At 46.1% G+C, this 26,299-nt stretch overlaps 1 protein-coding gene across 1 annotated transcript; it reads left to right on the top strand.

Moving 5' to 3' along the window:
* Window positions 1–8,707: 8,707 nt before the first annotated feature.
* Window positions 8,708–20,389, top strand: LOC129016237 (BOS complex subunit NOMO1). The gene is made up of 6 exons (XM_054455408.2): window positions 8,708–8,797; window positions 10,238–10,395; window positions 10,982–11,135; window positions 13,313–13,432; window positions 19,232–19,324; window positions 19,746–20,389. The coding sequence occupies exons 1-6, from the start codon at window positions 8,708–8,710 to the stop codon at window positions 19,875–19,877; spliced, it is 747 nt and encodes a 248-aa protein (XP_054311383.2). The 3' UTR covers window positions 19,878–20,389.
* The last annotated feature ends 5,910 nt before the right edge of the window (window positions 20,390–26,299 follow it).

Raw genomic sequence — 26,299 nt, 5'->3', positions numbered from 1 at the left:
GGTTTTACTGCAGAAGCATCCTGGTGAGAATGGGGCTGAGATGCAGGTGTGCAGGTGGCTGGGACTGCACCCTGGGCTTGATGGCTTCTTAGTTTTGTGGCCTCAGATGAGTCACCTGAATGCTCTGGAATCTCAAGGACCTGCTGGAGGGTGGGACCACCTTGGCCTGGCAGGTGGGCAAAGAGCCTTCCTCGACAGCGGGGCTTTTGTGCATGGACAATATAGGCACCCTTTTCCAAGGCATGAATTGTGGATGATAGAAAGTTGCTGGAACCTTATGTTTTATTCATTTAGTTTTTTAAAACAATGGATTATGGGATACCCCTGTCAATAACCCTCATGGCTGCCCACTGCCCTCAGAGTGAAGTCCAGGATGGCTTACAAGGCTGTCTCAGCTTGGGTTGGCCTAGAAGTAGACCAATGAGGTAATGGATGTGAGACCAGGTCTTTTTTTTGAAGAAGGTCTCAGGAAACACCCAGATAGGGGTGTGAAAGTGAAACAGGAAGGAAAAGAACCAATAAAGGGTCGCTATGAAGCAAGGGACCACTGTGTGCATCTAGAGCTAAATCCTGCCAGGCAAGGCTGAAGAGTGGCACAGAACACACATGTCAGCATTATCTCCCCCGAGGGGTGAGGGAGCTGGGGTATTTATCCACCCACCCCTGCTCAGCCATTGATTGGAGGACTCTGGGGGTGGGGAGCGTGAATTCGCTGGCACTGCTGACAGTGGGGACAGGGGGGGACCCAGACCCAGAAAAAGCCCCCAGGCAAAGCAGAGCAGGTTCTGGCATTTGGAAGTTGGGCGACTTTCATTGAAGAAGGGGAACCAACAGTGTCTTCTATATCATCTGGAGTCTGACTCAGCCTACCCCTTTAGCCTTATCACCCACACATACACACACATACACCTCTCATACCCTACAACCCACATACACAACTTGCAAACTCCGTAATCCACACTGATGCACAACAAATACACATAACTGCTCACACCCTATAGCCCCACCACATAACCCAAAATACACACCCAATGAGTGCCACTAACAACATACAGTCTGCCACAGAATTACATACATGCAACCCACGACACACACATCCATACAATCCACAGCCCATACACACACAAAACCCCTCCCACATAACCAACAACTCATACTCACACACATGCAACCTATAGCATACACACATACAACCTGCAACATAAGCATAACACACCAGCCCCATATAACCACACTCCATACACAACTCCCCACAACCTAAAACCCGCCCACATAACCCAGAATATGAAGCCACACACCCACATGCATGTGACCTACAATGCACATAACCCACACCACACACAACCCACAACATACAAACACAACCACAACACACACAACTCACAACCCCTCCCACATACCCTCAAACACACATGCAACCTATTAATAGACACATAAACCTACAGCCTGCACATACTCACAGCACACACAGCTATAACACTCTCACACACACACACACACACACACACACACCCCACACTGGACTTTTAAAAGTTCATTCAACATGCAAAGCTCTCTCTTAATTCCTGATCCTTAAAATGCCCTCTTCCTTTTACTGGACAAACCCTCCTCCCCCTGCAGGTTTCAGTTAAACTCTACTCTCCTCAGATGGGACATCTTGACCAGTTCCAGTGGGGTTGGTTCCTGTCCCTATAAGCACCCTCAGCATCTTGCACTTCTTTGTTCCTGACAATTATCCCATTTGAATCCTGAGATAGTTTGGACTTGTCTCTGCTCAAATCTCAAATTGAATTGTGGTCCCCACTGTTGGAGGTGGGGCCTGGTGGGAGGTGATTGGGTCATGGGCATGGATCCCTCAAGAATGGCTTGGGTCATCCCCTTGGTGATAAGTGAGCCATCTCTTACTCTGAGTTCACATAAGATCCAGTGGTTTAGGCTGGGCACTGTGGCTCACGCCTGTAATCTCAGCATTTTGGGAGGCCGAGGCAGGCAGATCACGGGGTCAGGAGATCGAGACCATCTTGACTAACATGGTGAAACACTCTCTCTACTAAAAATACAAAAAATTAGCCAGGCATGGTGGCACACACCTATAGTCCCAGCTACTCAGGAGGCTGAGGCAGGAGAATCGCTTGAATCTGGGAGGTGGAGGTTGCAGTGAGCCGAGATTATGCCACTGCACTCCAGCCTGGGTGACAGAGCAAGACTCTGTCTCAAAAAATAAAAATAAAAATAAAAGCATGTGGCATCTCCCCCTCCACATGTCCCAGTCTCTCTCTCTTGCTCCTGTTCTCACTGTGTGATGTGCCTGCTCTCTGTTCATCTTCTGTCATGATTGGAAGCGTCCTGATGCCTCTTCAGAAACAGATGACGCTGTGCTTCCTTTACAGCTTGCAAAACCATGAGCCAATTAAACTTCTTCTCTTTATTAACTACCCAGCCTCAGGCATTTCTTTATAGCAGTGCAAGAAGGGCCTAATACAAATCCCCACTTTAAGGTTGGCTGTGCCTGCCAGATTGCAAACTCTAGAGGAGCAGCCCTCCCAACTCTCCCATCTAGGGCTTTTTCCCTAGCACCTAGAACAGTGCCTGGCATATCATAGGTGCCCCATATGTATTTGCTGAATTTATTTGAAAAATAGTCTTTAACAATATATAGCAGCAACCTACATATATAGCATTGCCTTATGTGTCCAGAAATTTCATTTATTCCTTAGAACATGTGTGAGGCAAACATTAGTACCCGACTTTATGGATGTGGAAAGTGAGGCTTATGGGGCTTATGAGTTATTCGAGGATTTGCATTCAGTCTGTTGTCTGTGAGGACCAGATCTTGGGTTTCATGTTCCCTGATCAGCACTTTTCCCACCTCACCCCATGAGATTGGATGTGAACCCTCTTAAGGTGCTCACCTTGGGATGCGCTGTGTTTACTCAGATCATGCCACTGTTTCTCAGAGCATTTTTCTTTTTCAAAATCAAAATATCTATTTTTTAAGTAGAAAGCAATATACGCTTTTCTTCTCGATTTTTTTTTTTGGGGGAAAGGCCTTTAAAATAAGAAAAAAAATTGTTTTAGTTTTTAGGAAAAGCAGTTTTTTTTTTTTTTTTTTTGGCTTTAGCTTTCTTATCTGTAAAGCAGGGATAATAAAATAGGTCAGATTTCTTCGTTGTGGGCCTGTGACACTCCTGCTAGATCTGGGAGTCTTCTGAAACTAATGAAAAAATTTGCATGTAGGCACATTTTTCTGGGAAGAAATTGTGGCTGTCAGAGAAAGTGTGCCTCCTCTGGCTATCAGACAAGGCTGTGCTCGATCTGATGTTTAAAGTAAAAGTGAATGAGGATTTGTTAGGTGAATAAGGAAGGGAAGGGCATTCCTGGAAAAGGTATGTTATGGACTGAATTGTGTTTCTCCCCTTCGAATTCCGGTGTTGACGAGGTCAAGAGATCGAGACCATCCTGATCAACATGGTGAAACCCCATCTACTAAAAATACAAAAGATTTGGGCATGATGGTGCACTCCTGTAGTCCCAGCTACTCGGGAGGCTGAGGCAGGAGGGTCGCTTGAACCTGGGAGGTGGAGGTTGCAGTGAGCTGAGATTGTGCCACAGCACTCCAGCCTGGTGACAGAGCGATACTCTGTCTCAAAAAACAAACAAACAAAAACTCAACAAATTCCTGTGTTGAAGTCCTAACCCCTAATATCTAAGAATATGTCTTCAGGGTCCTTACAGACCTCTGAAGGATTAAATGAGGTCATTGCAGTGGGCCCTAATCCAATAGCTTTTTCAGAATATTAGAGTTATGTAACCCGAAAATGTTTCTAGATATTCCATTAGAGCTCTTCCAGAGGAACTGTGTTAAAATCTTTATGAAATGTCAGCAGATAACATAAACCTGAGAACCAACAATTACTTTTTAAGAAGTGCAGTAAGAGGATAGGAAAGAGGTAGTATACCTTGTGTATTTTGTATCTAACATTCAATAGTCTTATAAATTAAGAGAGATTTTAGTTGTTAAAAACACATTGCTAGTTGAGAGTTCAGTATAACAGGCATTTTCATCCACTGCTGGGGGCGAGGTGTCAATTGACCGAATCTTTTGGGGATGCGGTTTAACAAAACACATAAAGACTCTCAAATGTGCATATCTTTGATCAAATAACTCCACCATTGGTCCTGTAACATGTTGGAAAATAAAGGATTATGAAAATCTGTAGCATGGAAGAAAGTTTTATATAAATCTTAAGATCATCTCAGATCTTAAATATTGATAAAATTGAAAATATTTGATAAAATCTGACATCTCTCACTGATAATAAAGGCTTGAATCTGAAAATGCATTTTTAAAAACATAACCAAAATATAATCTAAACCAAACCAAGAGCCAACCAATGGCTCTTGGTTATACCTGTTAATACAGGGAGACTCTAAAGGCATTTCCTTTCTTTCTTTCTTTTCTTCCTTCCTTTCCTCCTTTTCTTCTTTCTTTCTTTTCTTTCCTTCCTTCTTTCTTTCTTTCTTTCCTTCCTTCCTTCTTTCTTTCTTTCCTTCCTTCCTTCCTTCTTTCTTTCTCTTTTTTCTTTCTTTCTTTCTTTCTTTCCTTCCTTCCTTCTTTCTCTCTCTTTCTCTCTCTTTCTTTCTCCCCTCCCCTCCCCTCCCCTCCCCTCCCCTTCCCTTCCTATCCTTTCCTTTCCTTTCTTTTTCAGAGTTTCTTTTGAGACAGAGTTTCACTCTTGTTGCCCAGGCTGGAGTGCAATCTCGGCTTACTGCAGCCTCTGCCCCCTGGGTTCAAGCGATTCTCCTGCCTCAGCATCCTGAGTAGCTAGGACTACGGGCATGCGCCGCTACACCTGGCTATTTTTTGTCTTTTTAGTAGAGACGGGGTTTCACCATGTTGGTCAGGCTGGTCTCAAACTCCTGACCTCAGATGATCCACCCACCTCAGCTTCCCAAAGTGCTGGGATTACAGGCATGAGCCACCGCGCCTGGCCCCACTAAACACATTTCTATCATATGTGGGAACAAACTGCTCTCTCAGTCATTGTTTATTTCTAATTGCTCACCAAGGCAATTATCGAAGAAAATGAACTAGGAATAAGTCTTGGAATCAACATGGAAAAATAATCATTACTTAAAATGATAAGAATATCTATGTAGAAAATCTCATAGAATCAACTAAAAACTTATAGAAGTAATAAGAGAGGTTAGTCATTTGGCGGAATTTTACCTTTTTTTGACCAACAATAATCAGGTAGAAAATATTATCATTCAAAAAGATTTCATTGAGTGTAGTTACCAAGTGATAGAAACCACCTAGCAATAGATAATTGATCTGTGGGACATAATGGAATATATTTATAAAGTGTACTGAGTGTTTTAAAAGACCATTTGATGTATTTTAGAATGATATGTTTGGGATTCCTAAGCCACCTCCCACTAGATTAATCTATAAATTTAACATTAAGTTATAAATTTAATGTAAACTTTTAATGTGACAAAAATGATTCTAAATTTTGCATGAATAAATATGTGAGGACATAGAGTTCCATGGATGAATTTTGTTTCTACATTTTAATCCATTTAATACATTCTACAATATGAACTTTATACATTGGTACTCAAATAGCATTTATTTTTTAAAAAATTATGGACAACAGATAGGAAGGGAATGGACATTATTGTGGCCATGCTGAGCTCCCACAGGCTTTGTGCTTTTAGCAGAGCACGAATCCCAGTATGGCTGATACCATGCCTCATTATTATTAGAGAATTTCTAGAAATGGTCCCTCTCTTCCTTAAAGGCTGATATGGGCTGTGATGCACCTGAAATGGGCGTCATTTACACAGTGCGAGTCCCCTGAGGCCTAGACGCCTGCCCTTACCCCATTCTCCACTCCCCCATAAATTTATCCAAAAATTGAATGCAGGTAAATATAGCTCATCTCTAGGTCTGTCCACTGGCAAACAGACCCCTGGCTGTGGGAATTTTGAGACCGTGGGATGAGAGACATTTGGTGGGCTTTGTCTTGGTTGTCATGTCTCTTTTCAGGGATGCTGTGAGGTCTCATGATTTAAGGACAGGTGAAGGGATGCAGTGACCCAGGTTTCAGGACAATGGGAGCCTTCTTTGACCTTCTGCATAATAACTCCCTCAGCAACTCAGAGTGAAAAAAAAAAATCACAAAATTTCAGGTTTGAAAATGTTCTCAGGGTTTTAGACCCCTCTTCTCCCATCCTTCCCAGATGAACACATTCTCCCCATGGCATTCAGTTCAAGGCTTTTTGAACACCTACAATGGATTAAGCACAGTGTTTGCAATTTATCACGATTGCTTTTTGACTTATTTACCATTCCTTTCCCTTACTAGAATGTGAGCCCATATAGGCAAGGACCTTGCCCGTCTTGTTCACTGCTGAATCTTCAGTGGCTTTAGCAGGGCGTGGCACATGGTAGGCCCCCAGTGGATATTTATTGAATAAACAGGGATGAAAAAAATATAGTTACTACCACCTAGAAGCTGACAGTTTAGTGGAAGAAAGGGGGAATAGAAATCATTAAAGTGCAAGATGATAGTTCTCTAGTAAAGGTGTATGTAAGTTGCAAATGAACATATGATAGAAAACCAACCCTGCAGGGGCTGTTGGAGGAGGTTGTGCATGGTCTGATTCTTAGAGTAACAATGCATATTTTTTAGGTAAATACAGTAGGGAAAGGCATTCATGGAAGGGGGATGTTATGAGCTGAATTGTGCCTTCCCACCAAATACTGAAGTTCTAACTCTAACCTCCAGTATTTAAGATTGTGACTGTCTTTGGAGATAGGTCCTTGAAGAGCTTATTAGAGTTGAATGAGGTCATTGGGGTGGACCCTAATTGCATAGGATTGGTGTCCTTGTAAGAAGGGGAGATTAGACATACATACACACACACACACACACACACACACACACACACACACACACACACACATACACACAGAGGGAAGGGCACATGAAGACACAAGGAGAAGATGGCCATCTACAAGCCCAGGAGAGAGGCCTCAGTCTCCTTAATCTTGGACTGTCACCTTAATCTTGGACTTCCAGCCTCCAGAACTGTGAGAAAATACATTTCTGTGGCTTAAACAAAAGTCTTTGGTGCTTGTGATAGCAGCCCCAGCAAACTAATACAAGAAGGTAGTGTGCATGAAAATGTGGAGGTGGGATGGAGCACGGCTTCTTTGGGGACTCTGTCTTGCGGTATAACTATAGGAAAACAATTCTAGGAAGAGGGCCGATTGGCAGAGAAAGAAGGAAGAGCAGGGCTTTTCAAACTCATGCTTGTATGAGTGAAGCACGACAGGTGTAGGACAATAGGGAGAGGTGGAGTCTGTGGCTTTACCTAAAGAGGGTGGATGTGCATTGATTGTGGCTGCTCGTTGTCAATGAAGGGCCAGGTGTTGCCAGAATTTCCTATTCCTCAAGATAAGTCATAAATATGAATTTTTATATATAGTCTTACCATTCTATAAAAAGTTGGCCACTAATTTAATATTTCAAATTCAATTTAGGCCACAATAGAAATATACGAAGTAGACAAAGTCTGTTGCCTGCTGAGTTGTAATTCCTGAACTAGCTAAGAACCCATTCATAAAGAATGAGGGATGTGTGGCAAGGAATTTCAAATTTTATTAGTTGGCAGGAGGAATGGTTGATGAATTTTGAAGGAGAGAAAAAGACATGAACTTAACTGGTGGTGGTTTAGAGCAGGCGACAGTGAACATTTTCTTAAAGGGCCACAGAGTAGACACATTTTTTGACTTCACGGGCTCCATGAGCTTCATCTCTTGCAGCTACTCAGTTCTGCTGTTGTGGCATAAAACTGCTGTAGACAATATGTAAACAAATGGCATGGTTGCATTCCAATAAACTTTGTTTACAAGACAAGCAGATGATAGGCCGGATTTGGTCCCATCCTTCCATGGGCTGTACTTGCTGATCCCTGGTTTAGAGGGCTGGAGGCTCAAACTGGACAGAGGCATTCAGAAAATAGGTAAGAGATGGACGGAAGCTGTGGTCACGGGAATGAGGAGAGGGTGCGACAGATTCAAGAGCTACTTGGCAGGTAACATTGCCAGGACTTGCTGATTGATGGGGTGTGTAGGAAAGAAAGAGAACTGTGGATAATGCCCAGGTTTCTGGCTTGACGGATGATCAGTTTGCATCCCGCTAATTTGCACAACCTCCCAAGCCAGCCCGTTCTACATGGGGGGTAACCCTGTTGAATCCCTTGTCCTCATGGGCCGGCCCTGACTTATGGAAGAAACTTCTTAGATCCTAGGTATCCCTAGAATTGTCCTGCCCGGCCACTATGACTGAAATTGAAAACTTCATTCTGTTCAGAGCAGAGGCAATGAGACAGTTTAATATCTGTTGCCTTCAGGTTATTGCAGAGTCTCTGGCCCCTGATCTTGGGATAGGAAAATGGGTCTCTAAGCAATTAGAGCAACAAGGTGCTGCAGAGATCAGAGCATGCTAGGACTTAGGATGCCAATTACCAAATCTCTATAGGTCCCCACTTCCCAGAGCAGTATGGAAAAAAATCTGTTAAATTGTACTCTGAGCAGAGGTGGCACGGCCAGGCCTCAAATGCATCTGCCAGGCTCTAGTTCGTGTCTGCAAAGTCAGGAGCCCACTTTGATGTGCTCCAGGTGGCCACTGGAGCCATGGCTGAATATCAGGGGATGCTGGACTCCTTCTCTCTTTACTTGGCCAGAGCCCACAGATGCCTCTTAGAAACAAGAGTGCTGAGGAAGGTGAGCACCAGGACCTGTGGCAGAGCTAATGAATTCTGTGTACAGGTTTACAGTCTCTGCTGCAGCTGCCGCTGAGAAGTGTGTGCAAAATGGACCTGGGGCACTTAACACAAAAAGGAGGAAAGGATCTATAGCCCAGCATGTAGGAGGCTGGGCGGGGCTGCTTCTGACTTTGGAAGTAAAAATGATTAGGACTGGACTTTGAGAGATTGGCCCTAGAGGATGGGAAGGAACCTACGTGGGTTCGTTTCCACATAGGTTCTAACTGTATTTATTTTGTGACCCACCAGGCCTGGTCCTGTAGCCAGAGGTCAGTGAGACCTTGAAAATCCAGGAGGCTAAGAGAGATGCAGAGGGGTGTAGAAAGAAAGCTCATCCATTGGGCGCTATGGCAGAAAATGGGTCCATTGACATGTATTTTATTCTTGACCTCTAATAACCCTAAAGCCAGCTGTAATGTGTGTCAACTTAATACATGGACATATAAATTAATTTATGGGATTGATTTATCACATCCCTGGGCTAAGGGGTACCAAGATAGCTGGTAAAACGTTATTTCTGGCTGTGTCTCTAAGGGCATTCACAAAGAGATTAGTATTAGAATCTGAAGGCTGAGTAAAGAAGATCACCCAAAAGCGCTCCCTATGGCCTCTGCACCTGCCTGTCTGCCTGGTACCCCTAGGGTTTTGAGCAGCTGGGCAAATATCCAAACAGTATCAGAGGTGGTGGGCGGTGGGCTGGAGAGCAGGTTGGTCCGGGCTTTCTCTTGTCTCGAGTAGTGACTCACCTTGCTGCCTTGGCCAGTCACTTCATTTCCACATGCCTCGACTTTGTCCTCTGCAAAACCTAGATTTTGGACTCAGAGACCTCTTATAATCTTGTTCAGCTCTAACAAAATCTCCATGTTACCATTAATGAAGAAATGTTTATAAAATACCCTGCAGACCCTCTGCGGGTGTTAGTGATTTTCTCTGGGGGTATATTGTTAAGATGCACTTGTAATTTTATAAGCATTTAAGTATTTGGCATGGGTGAGAAAGTGTGTGTGGGCTTTAGTCCACTCTGTCCAGGGCTTGCAGGCATGTGCTTGTAGAGACCAGGCAGCTAATATCAGAGAGTGCAGAGGGTTGGGTAGGGTGGGGGGCAAACTGGGGAACTCCTGCCCCATCCAGGAGGGGCACAGGGGAGGGGAAGAGGCAGAGAGGAGGGGAGGGCACCACTCTCTCGCTCCTGAGTGTTGCTGTGCTGGAATTGAGGCTCAGGGTTGGTGTCACTTCCCAGTTTTCCAGAGAAGCTGGACATTAGAATTATTTGAAATCACCTGATTTTTAAATACAGTCAGTGAATTCAGATTTACTTAAGATGTTATAGAAGACAAAAGAACACATAAGGGATCTTCGATGTGACCCATAAGCCTTCAGTCTGTGACTTTCATTTTAGGAAAATTCCCCTTGTGTGTTATGTAGAAAGGTGCCAGCGTGGGCCCAGGGAGGTGGTCCTGGCATTCTCTTGTGGCAGGTGCAGTGTGGCATCCTCACAGCCTTTGCCATCAGCCAGGACTTCACCTTAGCCCTGCTCATGCCCCGTCCCGTGTGGGGGTGAGAACAGGCAACAACCCCAGAAATAAAGCCAGAAACAAAGTACTCCAGTGCCTCCTGACGCAGCGTGGAGGGCCACGTTCATGATGGAATGTGTTTTGAGTTTAACAGATTGGTGGAGTTAAGGTGACATCATATGATGAGGCAGTGCAAGGCGGGAAGGACCCTCAGGAGTCCTCGGGGGTTGAGTCCCAGGCTCCACCATGTGTAAGTTGTGTGACCTTAGGTGACTTTGGCTCTCTGGGTCTCCATAGGGATAATAACAATGCCTGTTTTGTAGTGAGGATTGGTGATAATGTAGATAAAATATCTGGCGCCTGCCTGGCATATTACAGATATTCAACACATGTTAGAAGCTATTTTTAATATTACTATGATATTAACTTATATTACTATTTTGAGCAAGAACATGGGTAGTCAGAATCTGATATGAATCTTAATTTCTGTGCATGGTGCATAACTGGATGGAGTCTCAGATGACAGAGGGATGTGTGATGTCTATGGAGGGAGCTTTCTTTTTCAAATATCCATGTTTCCAAAGACACCCACCCAGACAGCGGCTGTCCTGAGGATGTCTGCTATGAAATATTGATTGTGTTTCAGTTTCAAAGCATGTCTGGCTTTGTTTCTCTCTCCAGGTCAAGCTTTACAAAAGTGAAAGCCTCGACAATCCAATCCAGACAGTTTCCCTTGGCCAGTCCCTGTTCTTCCATTTCCCCCCGCTGCTCAGAGATGGCGAGGTAATGCCTGTGGCCGGATTCTACCTTCTGCCTTTGTTTTAATAGTTCTGCTATTTAGTTTAAGGAAGCACAGTTCTCTCCTTTTCTCCCTAAATACCACTCTGCAGAAATGCGCTCTCTGAATCAAAAGAGGTTGGGTTCTGTAGGGATAATTTTTTCTTCATTGTTTTTCTATTTACAAAAAGAATACATATTCATGGCAGGAGATTTTGGAAAAAAGAAGACATAAGCCCATCATCCAGAAATAGCCACTGCTAACGTGGTGATTGGTATCCTTTGGGTCTGTTTTCAGGCACGTGTGCTCATGCATGTATAAATATAAATAGACATTTATTTTAATAATTCAAAACTGACACTGTTTTGTGCATTGTTTTGTAATCTGTGCTTTCCAATGAAGAATTTACACAAATCTGTTCCTCATCATCAAATCTTTCTTTTTTTTTTTTTTTTGAGATGGAGTCTCGCCTTGTCGCCCAGTCTAGAGTGCAGTGGTGCAGTCTCAGCTCACTGCAAGCTCCACCTCCTGGGTTCACGCCATTCTCCTGCCTCAGCCTCCGAAGTAGCTGGGACTACAGGCGCGCGCCACCATGCCCGGCTAATTTTTTTTTTTGTATTTTTAGTAGAGACAGTGTTTCACTGTGTTAGCCAGGATGGTCTTGATCTCCCGACCTCGTGATCCACTTGCCTTGGCCTCCCAAAGTGCAGAGATTACAGGCGTGAGCCCCGTGCCTGGCCAAATCTTTCATACTATGATTTTTATGGACAGTAGTCCATAAACTAGGAAACGCCATGATTTATTTAACCAAGGCCTACTGTTGGGCATGATCGACTCTTGCACGTTGAACATATCACCCATGTGTTCCTGCTAAGAAATGCCTTGTAATTTTTAAAAAGTTCTCTATTTTAACATTCTGCTATTTAGTTTAAGGAAACACAGTTTCCTCATGATGGGGGATCCCTTGAATGAGATGAGTTGCTTTTCTCTTGCTGCTTTGAATGTTCTCTCTCTTTGATAATCTGATTATAACGTGTGTTGTGTAGAACACTTGCAGCTCCACCTTTTCAGTGTCCTTTGGGTTCCATGAATCTGGATGTCTCCCTCCTTGGAACTGGGAGGTTTTCAGCCATTATTCTGGACGTCATTTACTGATTATAAAGTGCTCATTATCAATTCTATTTGGACAGAGCTAACTTGTAGTTGGTGTGGGGAGTGCAAACTTTGCGAAGAATTTGGTTCTTTTCTGGTGGTCTTAGCCCGAGGATGTCCTAGGGGGTGTGACCCTAGGGGGTGTGTGTGACCCTAGGGGGTGACGTTTCCTCTCCTGGCTCCTTACTACCTGCCGTGAAGATGATCTACTCTGGCCTTTCTCTGTGGAAAATGGCTGCAAAATAATGAAACAGGCTGTCACGGAATTTTCTCCTCCTCTTTCTCCAGGGGTGTTGAAATAGTCACTTTCTACAGCGATGCGGAAACATCTTGGGCTTTGGGGTCACACTTCCCCTGAGTTCAGAGCCTTCATAGATATGTGGCAGCCTTCTTAGCTGAGTGACCTTGGGCAAGTTGCTCTTAGTCTCTTCATGCTTGACTTTCGTCGTCTATAAGACGGGGGTGGTGATCCCGACCTTGCCAGTGGTTGAAAGCAGAGCAGCCGTGGGCCTCATGCAATGTGCATGGTACCTGGCAGCTGGTCGGTGCTCAGCACACAGAGCTGTGGCTACCCCTGGTGCCGTTCCAGGGATGCTGTATTTTTAGGATTTGCCAGCTTATGAGCTTCTCAAGCATCGTCCCTTAGAAGTCAGCCTCATCATGGATCCTCAGTTGTATCACGTACCTCCCTCATCAGAATTGGCTCATAATAATTTTTTGTGTTTCATAAAGTCAGATCCTCAGAGGACCGTAATTGTCAAGGTTGAGTACTCATAAAAAGGCTGCAGGCTCTGACAGCCTTATCAGAAGCCGCAGTCTCAGAGACACTGGGGACACATGCCCGCCACTGATGGAATAGCCCACTGAGGTTGCTACTTTGAAGGCAGCAACCTTGGTTTGGATGTGTAGTCTTGGGGATTTCTTTAAAAACATAAAGTTCTTTACATCACAGCCATACATTAGGTTTTAGTTTTCATTTGCTTTGCCAGAGCTGTCCTTATAAAAATAACTTCTTCCCATGTGTGCACAGAACTATGTTGTGCTTCTGGACTCCACGCTCCCCAGATCCCAGTATGACTACATCTTGCCTCAAGTTTCTTTCACCGCAGTGGGCTACCATAAACACATCACCTTGATTTTTAATCCCACGGTAAGTTAAAGAGGGAGTTAAAAAAAAATCCATGGGCTGGGTTTGGTGGCTCACGCCTGTAATCCCGGCACTTTAGGAGGCCAAGGCTGGTGGATCTCTTGAGCCCAGGAGTTTCAGACCAGCCTGGGCAATAGGGTAAAACTCCAGCTCTACAAAAAATACAAAAATTAACCGGGCGTGGTGCAACGCACCTATAGTCCCGGCTACTCGGAAGGCTAAGGTGGGAGGATCACCTGAGCCTGGGAGGTTGAGGCCTCGATAAGCCGTGATCATGCCCCTGCACTCCAGCTTGGGTAACAGAGTGAGACCCTTTCTCCAGAAGAAAACAAAACCAAACCAAACAATCCATGGGGTGGCGAAAGAAGGCACGTCCATACAACCTGTGCTCCAGATCGCGGGTTGCAGGGCAGATATTTAAAGGGCTCCTGGCATTGGGTCACTTTCTCCTTCTGCCTTCTGGATTCTGGGCTTCCCCAGATTGTTTTTAGCTTTCCTGAGCACTGATGCCTGCGATTCCCTTTGAGGAGGAAACTGGTAACAAGAGCAGTGTAATTGTTTAGATCGGTGGCTCAGGAATGATTTTGGGGGAGGAGGGACACCACTATCGCTGGTGTGGCGTGTGCTCCTCCATGAGGGAGCACGTGGTACATGGCCACGCAAACCTCTAGAACCAACTGCTACTTTACAGGAGATAGGGAAGACCCAGGAGCACGCAAATGACTCCACAGGGATGCAGGACAACCACCTGGAGCCTGATTTGTTGGACAAATAAATTGCAAGGAAAAAAAAAACCAACAACAGATGGACAGAATACCTGTGGGTTAAAAGAAACTTAATTTATCGCTTAATTCATTGCAATATGTGGCCCTTACTATTTGCAATATGTGTATCTGTTGCATACAGTCTGTCCTGTATCCGATAGGCTGGAACAGTGGAACAAACAAAACATACACGTATCTTTTACCTTCTTGATAAAATTGTTTAGTGATTCCTAAAGCTCAGATGCAGTATTGTCACCTGATGATTAAACAGACACATCAGCAATAGCAAAAACAGAGTCCAGGGCTCAGCCTCAGGACTGCTGATTCTGAACTTGATGGGGTGAAAGCGTAGCACAGGAGTCTGCATTAAAAACAAAAATCTGGCCTCATAGCTACTGTGTTGGTTGTTGCTTCTAGGCCTTTTCAGTGGGCAGAATAAGAACTTTATTGTTTTCAAAAAATGTAACTGTAAATGGAACAATGTCTTCCGATCCTCCTTATTCCTTTTTTGCTAATGGCATAGCATTCCTCTGTGTGGATATACCTTATGTCTTAGGCCATTTGGGCTGCTATTTTGTATCTTAGACCGGGTCACTTATAAACAACAAACATTTATTTCTTACAGTACTAGAGGCTGGGAAGTCCAAAATCAAGGCATTGGCAGCTTTGGGGTCTGGCGAGGACTTGCTGTCTACTTCACAGATGGTGCCACCTAGCTGTGTCCCCACAAGGCGGAAAGGGGCAAACAACTTCCCTCAGGCCACTCTCTTACAGGGGCATTAATCCCTGACTTAATCACCTCCTAAAAAGGGTGTCCTCTTGACAGTATCACATTATGGATTAGGGTTCAACCTATGAATTCTGTAGGCACAGACACATTCAGATCCTGGCATTACATGTAGGATATTCAATTAGCCCCTGGTTGAGGGGCATTTGTGTTGTTACTGGTTTTCGCCTATTACACATAACCCTTTCATGAATTACCTTACGCATGCATGTTTTTGAGTGTTTGTCAGTCTCTCTTTGGAATAGACTCCCGGAAGTGGAATTGCTGAGTCAAAGGGTAAATGCATACGGAATTTTGATTGATACGGCCACTTCCCTTCCGTGGGGGTTTTACTGTTTTGTATTCCCACCAGCAGTGAATGAGTACCCTTTTTTCCCCAGCAGAGTATGTTGTCAAATTTTTCAATTTTTGCAGTCTAATAGATGAGAAGTGATATTATCTCAGTGTTAATTTGCATTTCTCTCTTTTCATGTGGTTAAGAGCCATTTGTATTTTCTGTGAACTGTTTAACCTATTTTTCTATAGCATTTTTGATCTTTTTCAACCATTTTCAGCTCTTTGTATACTAGGAATATTAACCCTTTGTAATGTTTGTTGTACATATTTTTCCCAATTTGTCATTTATCTTTTCACTTGGCTTAGGCAAAGATTTACTTTATTTGTATGTTAAATGTGTTGATTTTTTCTTATTGCTTCTGGATTTTGGAGTCATAGGAAGGTTTTCTTCATTCCCAGCTTTTATAGGAATTCATCGTGTTTGTTTTCAGGGGGACTTTTATAGTTTCTCTTTTTACATTTAAATCTCTCTATCCATTTGGAGTTTTTCCTGGTATAGATGTGAAGTATGGCTCCAGATTGTCTTTTTCCACATGCTATCCAGTTACCATTTCATGCTTTTTAAACGTCATCCTGCATGGAAGGTGGACAGGAATTACCTCTCATTTAGAGATGAGAAGATGGGAACCTAGAAGGAGATGTGAGCAGCCCAAGGTCACCAGCTCACGCGGAGCAGAGCTAGGGCTTGAGCAGAGCTCTCCTGCTGATTCTGGGCTTCTGTGAAGAGTGGTTCATGCTCAGTGAGCCTGTAAATATGATCTTACCTGAACAAGAGAGTTTTTCTCATGACCCAGGTGGAAGCACTTCCTTGTTCCTCACAGTAGAGACCTGGTTAGAAAGTGCTGGAGAGGGCTAGGTGTGGTGGCTCACGCCCGTAATCCCAGCATTTTAAGAGGCTGAGGTGGGCAGATCATTTGAGGTCAGGAGTTCGAGACCAGCCTGGGCAATGTGACGAAAGTGAAACCCCATCTCTACTAACAATACAAAAATTAGCCAGGCGTGGTGGCACACACCTGTAATCCCAGCTACTGGAGAAGCTGAGGCAGGAGAATTGTGAACCTGGGATGCAGAGTTTGTAGCGAGCTAAGATAGCCCCATTGCACTGCAGCCTGGGTGACAGAGCAAGACTCTGTCTCAAAAAAAAAAAAAAAAAAAAAAAGAAAGTTCCAGAAAGATAAGCATATATAAGAACCACTTACCTTTGCTTGGGCCTGCACTGTGACCCCAGTGGCTGGGAGAGGCTTCTGTGAAGGCCGTTGATAGCTGCAGGCAGCGACATTCTCAGGGGCCCCTAGCAGACAACTCATCCGGGCTCAGGGACACACCTGGGAGCCAGTGGCAGGAATGTAGAGACACTGTTTGGTGGTGGCCGAGCAGCCCAGCCTTGTAGCTGCTGCCTGTGACTTCTGAGAATGTAAGAAACTGTGCCTGCCGGGGCTTGGATTCCCGAGCAGGGCCAAGTGTTGAATGAAGAGAGCGCCCACTCTCTGCCACCCCGTACAGGGCCCTCACAGGTTGATCCTCACAACAAGCCTTCAAGCAGGTGTGCCGTTCCTCCCATTTTCACAGAAGCCCAGAAAGATTGAGTCACTTACGGAGTGTTAGGAGAACCAGGACTCAAGTGAGACGGTTTGTCTCAAGCCACGTGATTTCCACCTCGTTCTCCCTCCACGTGATGAGTGGCTCAGCATTGCACTTTCAGGGGGGCTTTGTGAGCACATTGGTTTCCTTCTTTGTTGATGTGACTGCCCACAGCCTTGCGACTGGATTTTACTCAGTATTCTGTGCACTGCTGAGCATTTCACATACTCCTTTCAGCAAGTTTCACAGCGTCCACCCCCAGTGGGTGTTGCTCATATGATCTCCATGTCATGGTTGAGTAAACTGAGTCTCAGTGTGGTTGCCTGAGTGCCTGAGTTGACCCAGTGAGGCCTGGGACCTGAGCCTAGACTGAATCACTCTAATTCCTGCTGAATTAAACTTTTATTTATTTATTTATTCATTATTAATATTATTATTATTATTATTTTCTGAGACAGAGGCTTGCTTTGTTGCCCCTGCTGGAGTGCAGTGGCTTGATCTTGGCCCACTGCAACGTCTGCCTCCCGGGTTCAAGTGATTCTCCTGTCTCAGCCTCCTGAGTAGGTGGGATTACAGGCATGCACCACCACTTCTGGCTAATTTTGTATTTTTAATAGAGATAGGGTTTCACCATGCTGGCCAGGCTGTTCTCAAACTCCTGACCTCAGGTGATCTGCCCACCTCGGCCTCCCAAAGTGCTGGGATTACAGGCATGAGCCACTGCACCTGGCCTGAATTAAACTTTTAAGTAAGTGTTTACTTCAGTGCAAAAATGGGTTGGGATCTAAGAGATGTCCAAAGATACAGGAGTAGGCAGTTGGAGATGGAGATCTGTTCCTGCCCTTATTCTTTCATTCATGAAAGGGCATCCCAGGTACAGTGGCCCCCACAGTCACTCTCTAGCCCAGCAGTTCTCGGATGGGTTGGTTGCAGGACCCCTTTATACTGTTAAAAATTATTGAGGATTTTAAAGAGTTTGAGTTTGCATGGATTATCTCTGTGTATATTTATCATATTAGTAATTAAAACTGAGATGTTGAAAATGCAAAAACTCACAAGCCACACATTCCATTAGCTGTGGGCGTGATGACATCAGGGCACGTAGCCTCTGGAAAAGTCCACTGTGCGCTTGTGAACGAATGAGGGCGGAAAAGGCACATCACATCTTACTATTGTATGAAAATAGCTGTGGCCTCGGGAACCTCTGAGAGAGGAGTCCCGGTACCCTACACTGACCTCTGAGAGAGGAGTCCCGGTACCCTACACTGACCTCTGAGAGAGGAGTCCCGGTACCCTACACTGACCTCTGAGAGAGGAGTCCCGGTACCCTACACTGAGAACATTGCTCTGGCTCATTAACTTGTTTTTATCATTATTGGGAAGTTCTCCTTTCATTTATTTGTTTCCTTTATGAGAGTAGATTGGGCCAATGGGATATAGGTTCACTTGATGCTTTAGAACCCAGCATTTCAGGGGCTTTAGCAAGATGGAAATGTCTGTCTCATGTCAAGTGTCCAGGAGTGACCAGTGCAGAGATAGTCCGGTAGCTCCAAGGCGTCAGGGGACCCAGGCCCCTTCTGTCTCATTGCGCTGTTCCAGTGCATTGCTTTTCTCCAAAATGGGGCAGTTGGCAAAATGCTGTCCGCCCAGCAAAAGGGAGGGCACACCACTTCCCTAGGGTCCAGCCAGGGTGTGGCACTTACCACGTCTGTTCCTGTACCATTGGCCAGAATTTAGTTCCAGGGCTGCGCCTGCTGCAGGGAAGGCTGGGAAAGGTGATCTATATTGTCAGTGGCCCAGATAAAAGTTAGGGGTTCTATTGGGAGAAAGGGAGAATGACCACAGGGATGCTAGTAGCAGTGCCTGCTTTGCTTCCTCACTAGACCGTACTGGCTGGGAATAGCTGCCCGTCACTGTGTGCCCTGGGTCTAGAACTGTAGGTTCTTGACACATCCTTGTGGGACTAAGTCCCTGCATGTTGCTGGGACTCAACAAACTGAGACCCAATTGCTTTTCAACCACCAAGACTCTCTGATAGCTGCATCTCTTCATTTCCTCAGTTGGGAGGAGCGTCCAGAGGCTGAGGAATACCTTGTCATTGGAATCTCTTTGTCCCTGAGTTTCAGAAGCAAATAGTGAAGGTTTGGGCAGAAGAGGATTCATGGGAAAATATATCCAAATCACTTTGGTTCCTTCCTTTGGATAGAAAGAATTTGGATCATGAGGGCCTTGGTGGTCACTTTGGAAGGCTGGGTGGGTGGTGGCTGTGGCATTGTGGATGATGGACAAGCATGTGGCCTTGGTGAGGAGTGACGGGGCTCTCGGTGTTTGCAGAGGAAGCTGCCTGAACAGGACATCGCACAAGGATCCTACATTGCCCTGCCATTGACGCTGCTGGTTCTGCTGGCCGGTTACAACCATGACAAGGTAGGAAATCCAGAGGCCTCGGGAGACGGCGGGCATGTGAGGGAGAGCGAGTCGTCACAGCTGCAGGAGTGATAGCAGAGGGATGTCCAGGGCCACAGAAATCACATTTCAGGCTCGGGAGGGCCCGTGAAGGCCTCAAGTCCAGACTTAGGTCTCCTTTCAAGGCTGTAAACTTCTGTAACATCTCCTAATCCTTAAACCTGGAACACCTCTAGGGACATGTTAGGCCCAGAGAGAGGCCAGCGCATCCCTGGGGACTCATTAGTAAGAGGCCTGCCTCGTTTGAACTGAAACCCACCCATTAGCACGTGGCAGCTGCTGATCATGTCTGAAGAAGCTGTGTTGAGAAGTGAGGCTCTGCGGTTCATCTGGCAGAAGCCTCCTCTTTGTACCCCTCTTTCTCACACTCTCTCTTTTCCAGCTCATTCCTTTGCTGCTGCAGTTGACAAGCCGGCTACAGGGAGTCCGCGCACTCGGCCAGGCAGCCTCTGACAACAGCGGCCCAGAAGATGCAAAGAGACAAGCCAAGAAACAGAAGACAAGGCGGACGTGAGGAGGAACGGGACAGTGGCAGTCTCACCTGGGACAGGCCACAGCCAGGGGTCCAGTCACCACCCGCCCGTGGGATAAGAGCCAAAAGCATGCGTCAGCTAACTTCAGCCTGTGCTGCTGGGCCCGCACCCCATGTCCCTTGTCACTGTGGCATCCTGCACCCATCCTCACCCCTCCGTAGAGCCCCTCGTGCAATGCAATGAATGGACCCTCCTGTCATTCTGCTGAACAGAATTTATTTTCTGAGTCAAATATAATTTATTATTATTTCTGTCAAAGAAGTATTTAAGCTGTGCTGTGGTGTGAGAATGTCATTCTCGATCTTCAGCCTTCGTTTGCAAGAAGAGTTCCAGTTGACGTGGTGTTTGTTTCCATGGTGGGGTACCCTAGGGATTCATCTGTTTTCTTTACTTCCCTTTGCATCTGAGATCCTGCTGGAAACCACAGCAACCTGTATCCACTATTAGGAGGTAAAAATCAATAAAATGGCCCATTCATTTGTGTTGTAGCTCATCATAGATGTATTTCTTGGATGACATGCGCGTAACCCCTGGGGGTCTTCGGTTGAGCCAAACAGAGAGCAAGTCAGAGTCCTGAGTGAAGCTGGCTGGGGCAGGAAAAACACGAGCTCAGTCGACATGATCCCCAGCAGCTTTTGGCCTCAGTGATAGAGAAATCGGAGATAATGGGGGTTGTGGCAAATTGAAGTGTGCCCACCACGTCTAAGGTAAACTTAGGTACTCAGCTCTGGCTCACCCCTGCTGTGCAGAAATGTGCATTCATTTTTCTAGAGAAGCCAGAAAAACAAAGATTTACGTGAAATTTTCCCAATTTTAAACGTTAGTCACAAATGCAGTGTTTTTAAAAAAAACTACACACTTTGGCCAAACAAAATGCCTATGTCGGCCGGGTGAGGCTTAAAGGTTGCCGGCTTGCATCAGAGATCCAGAGGAAGTCACAGCATTTTAACAGCTGAACTTAATCCTCGCAGGAAGTCATTAAGTTAATCAAGTGATATTGAAGGAGGGGACACATCCATCCATTCGACATTTATTGAGTGCCACATAGGACAGGCGTGGGTATGTGAGGATGAGTAGGGTGGACAACATTCTACACTGAGCTGGAAGAGGCCAGGGAGGCTCTGTCTGCCTTGTTCTTCATACCCCAATGCTTGGCACGTGGTGGGTACGGGAATGAATGAATGCATGCACACAGGAACGAATAGATGGGCACACAGCGCGTGCCCTCACAGCACGTGGCCCCTCACTGGGTAGAAGGCAAGTCAGTAAGTAGACAGGGGTGATGCAGTGAGCCGAGGGCCTCCAGGTGGAGGAACATGGAGGGCCCCAGGAGTGCAGAGCAGAGTTCTCATCCCACTGGAGAGCTTAGGGAACTTTCTGGATGTGATGCGTGAGCAGAGTCCAAAAGGACAAAGAACGGAGAGAGGGAAAACAAGGCGGAAGTTCTTGTTAGGTGCCACTGCCACACCACGGGGTTAGCTTGGGGGATTCCCTGGCTCATGGGGGCCAACTGCAGAGCTGCCCTGTTCCCACCTATCAGCTAGCTTGGTGTCAGCACCGTGGAAGGAAAGTGAACAGTGTTGGAGATCTGGGACAGATGTCATATTAATACAGAATCCATTTCTGGGAGTGTTTTCCAACTCTTATTCCAAGTGGACACCCAGAAACATCCCTTTTAAATGTTAATGGGTTTTTATTGACAGGGCGTAAAGGTTAAGAGCTTGCGAAAGATACAATTAAGTGTCAATACACTCCATCCAGTTCCGGAGGCCGCCAGTAAGTGGCAGTCTTTCCCCGTCGCTGGCTGCAGGTCACCCCTGGCCTCGGTGGAACTTGTGTGCGTCATTCGCAGTCCATTTGAAAGTTGGGCCTGTTCGGTTCTGTATAATTTTCTGTTCATCATTTTTCTGGCAATCTCAGGACAGAACTCCTCTGATCCTCTTCTGAGAAGTAAACATTAATGTTATTAGATTTTTTTTTTTTTTTTTTTTTGAGACAGAGTTTCGCTCTTGTGGCCCAGGCTGGAGTGCAGTGGCGTGATCTCGGCTCACTGCAACCTCTGCCTCCCGGTTTCAAGCGATTTCCTGCCTCAGCCTCCTGAGTAGCTGGGATTACAGGTGCCCACCACCATGCTTGGCTAATTTTTTGTATTTTTAGTAGACACGGGGTTTCACCATGTTGTCCAGGCTGGTCTTGAACTCCCTACCTCAGGTGATTCACCAACCTTGGCCTCCCAAAGTGCTGAGATTACAGGCGTGAGGCACCGCACCCGGCCTGTTATTAGACTTGGAATGGGACAAAAGTCATATGAGACAGACTTGTTTGCTGAGGAATTAAACAAAAAAAAAGGTCTAAGATGGCAGATTCTTGGGGAACTCTGTTCTGTGCACATTTCTGCCTATTAAAGTGGCCATAAAAACAACCATAAATCCTTGATGAGGACACCTCAGGAGCTTTAGGACAGTGCCGTTCTTTTTTAATTAAAAACTTTTTATTTGATTTGATTTTTCTGTAGAGACAGGGTCTCGGCTATGTTGACCAGGCTGGTCTTGAACTCTTGGCCTTAAGTGATCCTTCTGCCTCAGCCTCCCAAAGTGCCGAGATTATAGGCATGAGTCACCACACCTGGCCAGGGCAGTGCCATTCTAAGGCAACGGCTTCACCTCGGTCTTCTTTTCTGAGGTTACAGGAGATGGGAAGGGCCGAAGGTAGCATGAGAACGTGTGTGTGTTTGTATGTGTGTTTGTGCATGTGTGTGTGGAAGGACTGGTGAGATGGCTGGATGAAGAGGCAGTCCTTCTGCTTAACTTTCATGGCCTAAATGTGAGAAACAAAGATTTAGGAAATAAGGAAAAAACAAATGAGTGATTGCCTCTCTGGATCAAACACATGAGCAGGCACAACCAGCCTTTCTTGAGCTACTGTGTGCCAGGCACTGTGCCGTGCCCTTGCATGCATGTGGACGTTTCATGAGTTCATGAAGCAGGTATGCTTCCAGCCCCATTTTTCAGAGAAAGAAAGTGAGGCTGAACAATCTTGCAGCTGTCAAGTGGCAGAGCAGGGGTTTGAACCCAGGTCCAAGAGTTCTTAACCACCATGTTTTCCTGCCCTTGGTGTATGAAATGAGATGATGTAGTCACATGCCAGCTTGTCTAGGGATGACTCAGAGGTTTAGAGATGGATGTCACGTGGATGTCATACAGGAGAGGCAGACAAGCTGTAGTAAAGTTAGGAAAGGCACGGTGATGTGGAGCATTGCGTGCAGTGGACGGGGTCATGGCTGGGGGTGAGAATGGTGGAGGGTCTTTGCTTATTTCATCAGCATTGTTTCTGTAACCAAAGAGCTGCATGACCAAACCCTGAGATCTAGTTCCTTAATAGGAATAATTATTAGGCACCATTCCCTTTACTTAAAAGCTGGGGCCGTCCTAAGGGAGGAGTTGGAAAGAGTTTGGGGGATAAGGTTTGCTTGGTTGCCTTCTGTTTAGGCTGATGTTCAGTGGGGGTAAAGGGCTATGGTGTCCAGTCCCTGGCATGTGGCGGGTGTTTGTGGTACACAGCCAGCCTCAGGATGGCCCCCAGGGATGCACACTGCCTTTGTGTGTGGTCCCCTCCCACACTGAATCAGGCTGGCTCTGTGCGACCAGTGGGAAGTGGCGGAAGTGAGTGATGATGTGTGACTTCTCGGGCTAGGTCATAACAGACATTGCACTTTGGCTCTCGGAAAGTCAACTGCCTTGCATGAGGGTGCTCAGGCAGCCTCGCGGGGAGGGGTGAGGACCCTGGCCCCCAGCCTGTACAGCTTGCCACCATGTGAGTGAGCCAGCTTGGAAGTGAATTTCTCAGCCCGGGTCAAGCCTTCTGATGAGTGCAGCTCCAGTTGACATCTGATTTCCACCACTCAAGAGACCCCAGGTCAGTTCTGCCCAGCTGAGCTCTTCCCAGGTTCTTTATGTCCCCCAAAAATGAGCTGTTTTAATTTTAGAAAACTTAAAAACACAGTGACAATGAAGCACGGATATGCCTTACACACAGTCCCAAATCAGTAATGACTTCAAGCTATGTCCTCTCTTTTCAAGAAAGAGAAAGCAGAGAACAAAGTTCAATCCACAGTGTCTTCCCAGATTCTTGACCCACAGGATCTGTGAATGTGTTATATGACTGTATTAAGCCTCTAAGTTTTGGGGTAACTTATGCAACATTGGGTAACTAGAATAGTGCTCAATCAATGTCTGTCACATGAATGGGCAGTGACCATGGATGCATTTCTAGTTGTGTATTAGTTAAGGCTCTTTCGGTTTCAAGTAACAGAAATCCAACTCCCACTAGCTTGAGCAAAATGGGGCATTCTTCTGGTCAAGTAACGGAGAAATCTAGGAGCGTCTGGCTTCATGCATAGTGGGACCCAGTCTCAATTTCCACCTCCTGGCTCTGCTTCCCTTGATGCCAACTCTTTCAGGAATCAGCTTTCTGAAAGACCACTCTGCTAGAAACAGACAGGCCCATCCTTTCAGCCGGGTCCAGGATTGTTTGCTCAGTCACTGTTCTCAGAGGCAGGGGCAGAGGCAGATGCCAGGCACACATCCACAGAAGTGGAGATGGCAGGAAACTGAGAGTGAAGTGTTGGAAAGCTGGCTTTTGCCTATGGGTTCTGCTTTTGACATCATCCTGCAATGTCAGGCTTTACATTGCCCCCATCTGCAGACCCAGCAGAAGGACAGCTTCCATCCCACCACATCACATGCCAGTCCTGGGGCCGGGGAAGGACTTATGGGCAACTTTTGCAGAATCACTGGGGCCTGGCCACACATGAGCCACGCCCACACTCATATGACAGGCGGGCCCTGTGCCTGGGGTGCTGTTATTACTCAGAGGAATAAGTGGTCCTGGGTGGGCAGAAGCAACAGAAGAGAAGTCAGCTCCACTTCCTTCCAACACTTGTTGAGAAGTCCTGGTCAAAATCACCCTCCAGGCCTGGTGTGGTGGCTCACGCCTGTAATTCCAGCACTTCGGGAGGTTGAGATGGGCAGATCGTGAGGTCAAGCGATCGAGACCATCCTGGCCAACATGGTGAAACCCCGTCTCTAATAAAAATACAAAAATTAGCTAGGCATGGTGGCAGGTGCCCGTAGTCCCAGCTACTCGGGAGGCTGAGGCAGGAGAATCACTTGAACCAGGGAGGTGGAGGTTGCAGTGAGCCGAGATCGCACCATTGCACTCTAGCCTGGCGACAGAGTAAGACTAAAAAAAAAAAAAAAAAAAAAAAATCACCCTCCATTTTTGGCTTTCTCTTTCATTAGAAAAATGAACCTGACTTTTTGACCATGACCATGAAATGCCTAGAGAAGGGAGACACTCATTTTCCAGTGGGCCTACTGTGTGCTGGGGTGGCGAGACTCTTCCTGCCCTGGAACTTGCTGAGGTCAGGGAAGACATATGGCTGCCTTCCTCTGTACTTTTTCGGTGGGGGCAGGTGTTTATGCTTGATGATACAATGGTGGGATCTTGGTTGGAATATGAACTTTTTTTGTTTTTTAGATGGGGTCTTGTTCTGTTCCCCAGGCTGGAGTACAGTGGCACCATCACAGCTCACTGCAGCCTTGATCTCCCAGGGTCAAGGGATCATCGTGCCTCAGCCTGCTGAGTAGCTGGGACTAGAGGAGTGCACTACCACGCCTAGTTAATTTTTTTTTTTTTAAATCTTTGTAGAGATGAGCTCTCACTAGGTTGCCCAGGCTGGTCTTGAACTCCTGAGCTCAAGCAATCCTCCCACCTCGGCCTCCCTGAGTGTTCGGATTACAGGCAAGAGTCACCAGGTCCAGCCAGGATCACAGACGTTTACATTACACTCCTTCTGCTGCACCTTACAGCAGTAGAAGGGGCGAAATTTAAACGTCTGTGACCCTGGGGTTGTTTAAGATGCCACCCATCTACGTATTCTTTCAAATGCGCAATATTTCACTGTGTGAATGAAACAGCAGCCCTTCTCATGTGTGCTTTTTGGAATTTGAAGATTTTGTAAGATAAGATGAATTCATTGGAACAAGTGTTCCTCAATTCTGTGCAGAGTCTGTGCCTCTGGAGACTGGCGGCTGCCCCTCCCTGTCTAGTCTTGCAAGAGAGGCAGCTGGCAAGAGGACAGAAGCCGGCAGCTGCTGCATTTTCATCCTGTTTCTGCTCTTGGAGCTGAGGGGGAGAGGTGGCTAGCAGCCACTCAGTGATCAAACTTGCAGCATGCCTCTCTTGCTTCCTTTTCACGGACTGGAGTGTGCCTGGGTATGGAGAAAGAACATTTTGCTTCTTGCCTCTCAGAGTTTCAAGAACGCCTCACCTGAGTGGCATGCATTCACGGAATGAGTAATTATTACGGTGGAGAACTCCTCACCGTGAATTAATTACACAG

Source organism: Pongo pygmaeus, chromosome 18 (assembly GCF_028885625.2).
Source record: "Pongo pygmaeus isolate AG05252 chromosome 18, NHGRI_mPonPyg2-v2.0_pri, whole genome shotgun sequence".
NCBI classification, from domain to species: domain Eukaryota; kingdom Metazoa; phylum Chordata; class Mammalia; order Primates; family Hominidae; genus Pongo; species Pongo pygmaeus.
The sequence above is the reverse complement of the archived record's forward strand: the minus strand, read 5'-3'. Positions and strand labels throughout refer to the sequence as shown.

Bases quoted from the DNA above. Each gene is read 5' to 3' on its own strand.
- LOC129016237 (XM_054455408.2), top strand. From the start codon at position 8,708: ATGGCTGAATATCAGGGGATGCTGGACTCCTTCTCTCTTTACTTGGCC. The intron at 8,798-10,237 runs GTGAGCACCAGG...CTTTCATTTTAG, and splicing joins AAACAAGAGTGCTGAGGAAG to GAAAATTCCCCTTGTGTGTT. The intron at 19,325-19,745 runs GTAGGAAATCCA...TCTCTTTTCCAG, and splicing joins CCGGTTACAACCATGACAAG to CTCATTCCTTTGCTGCTGCA.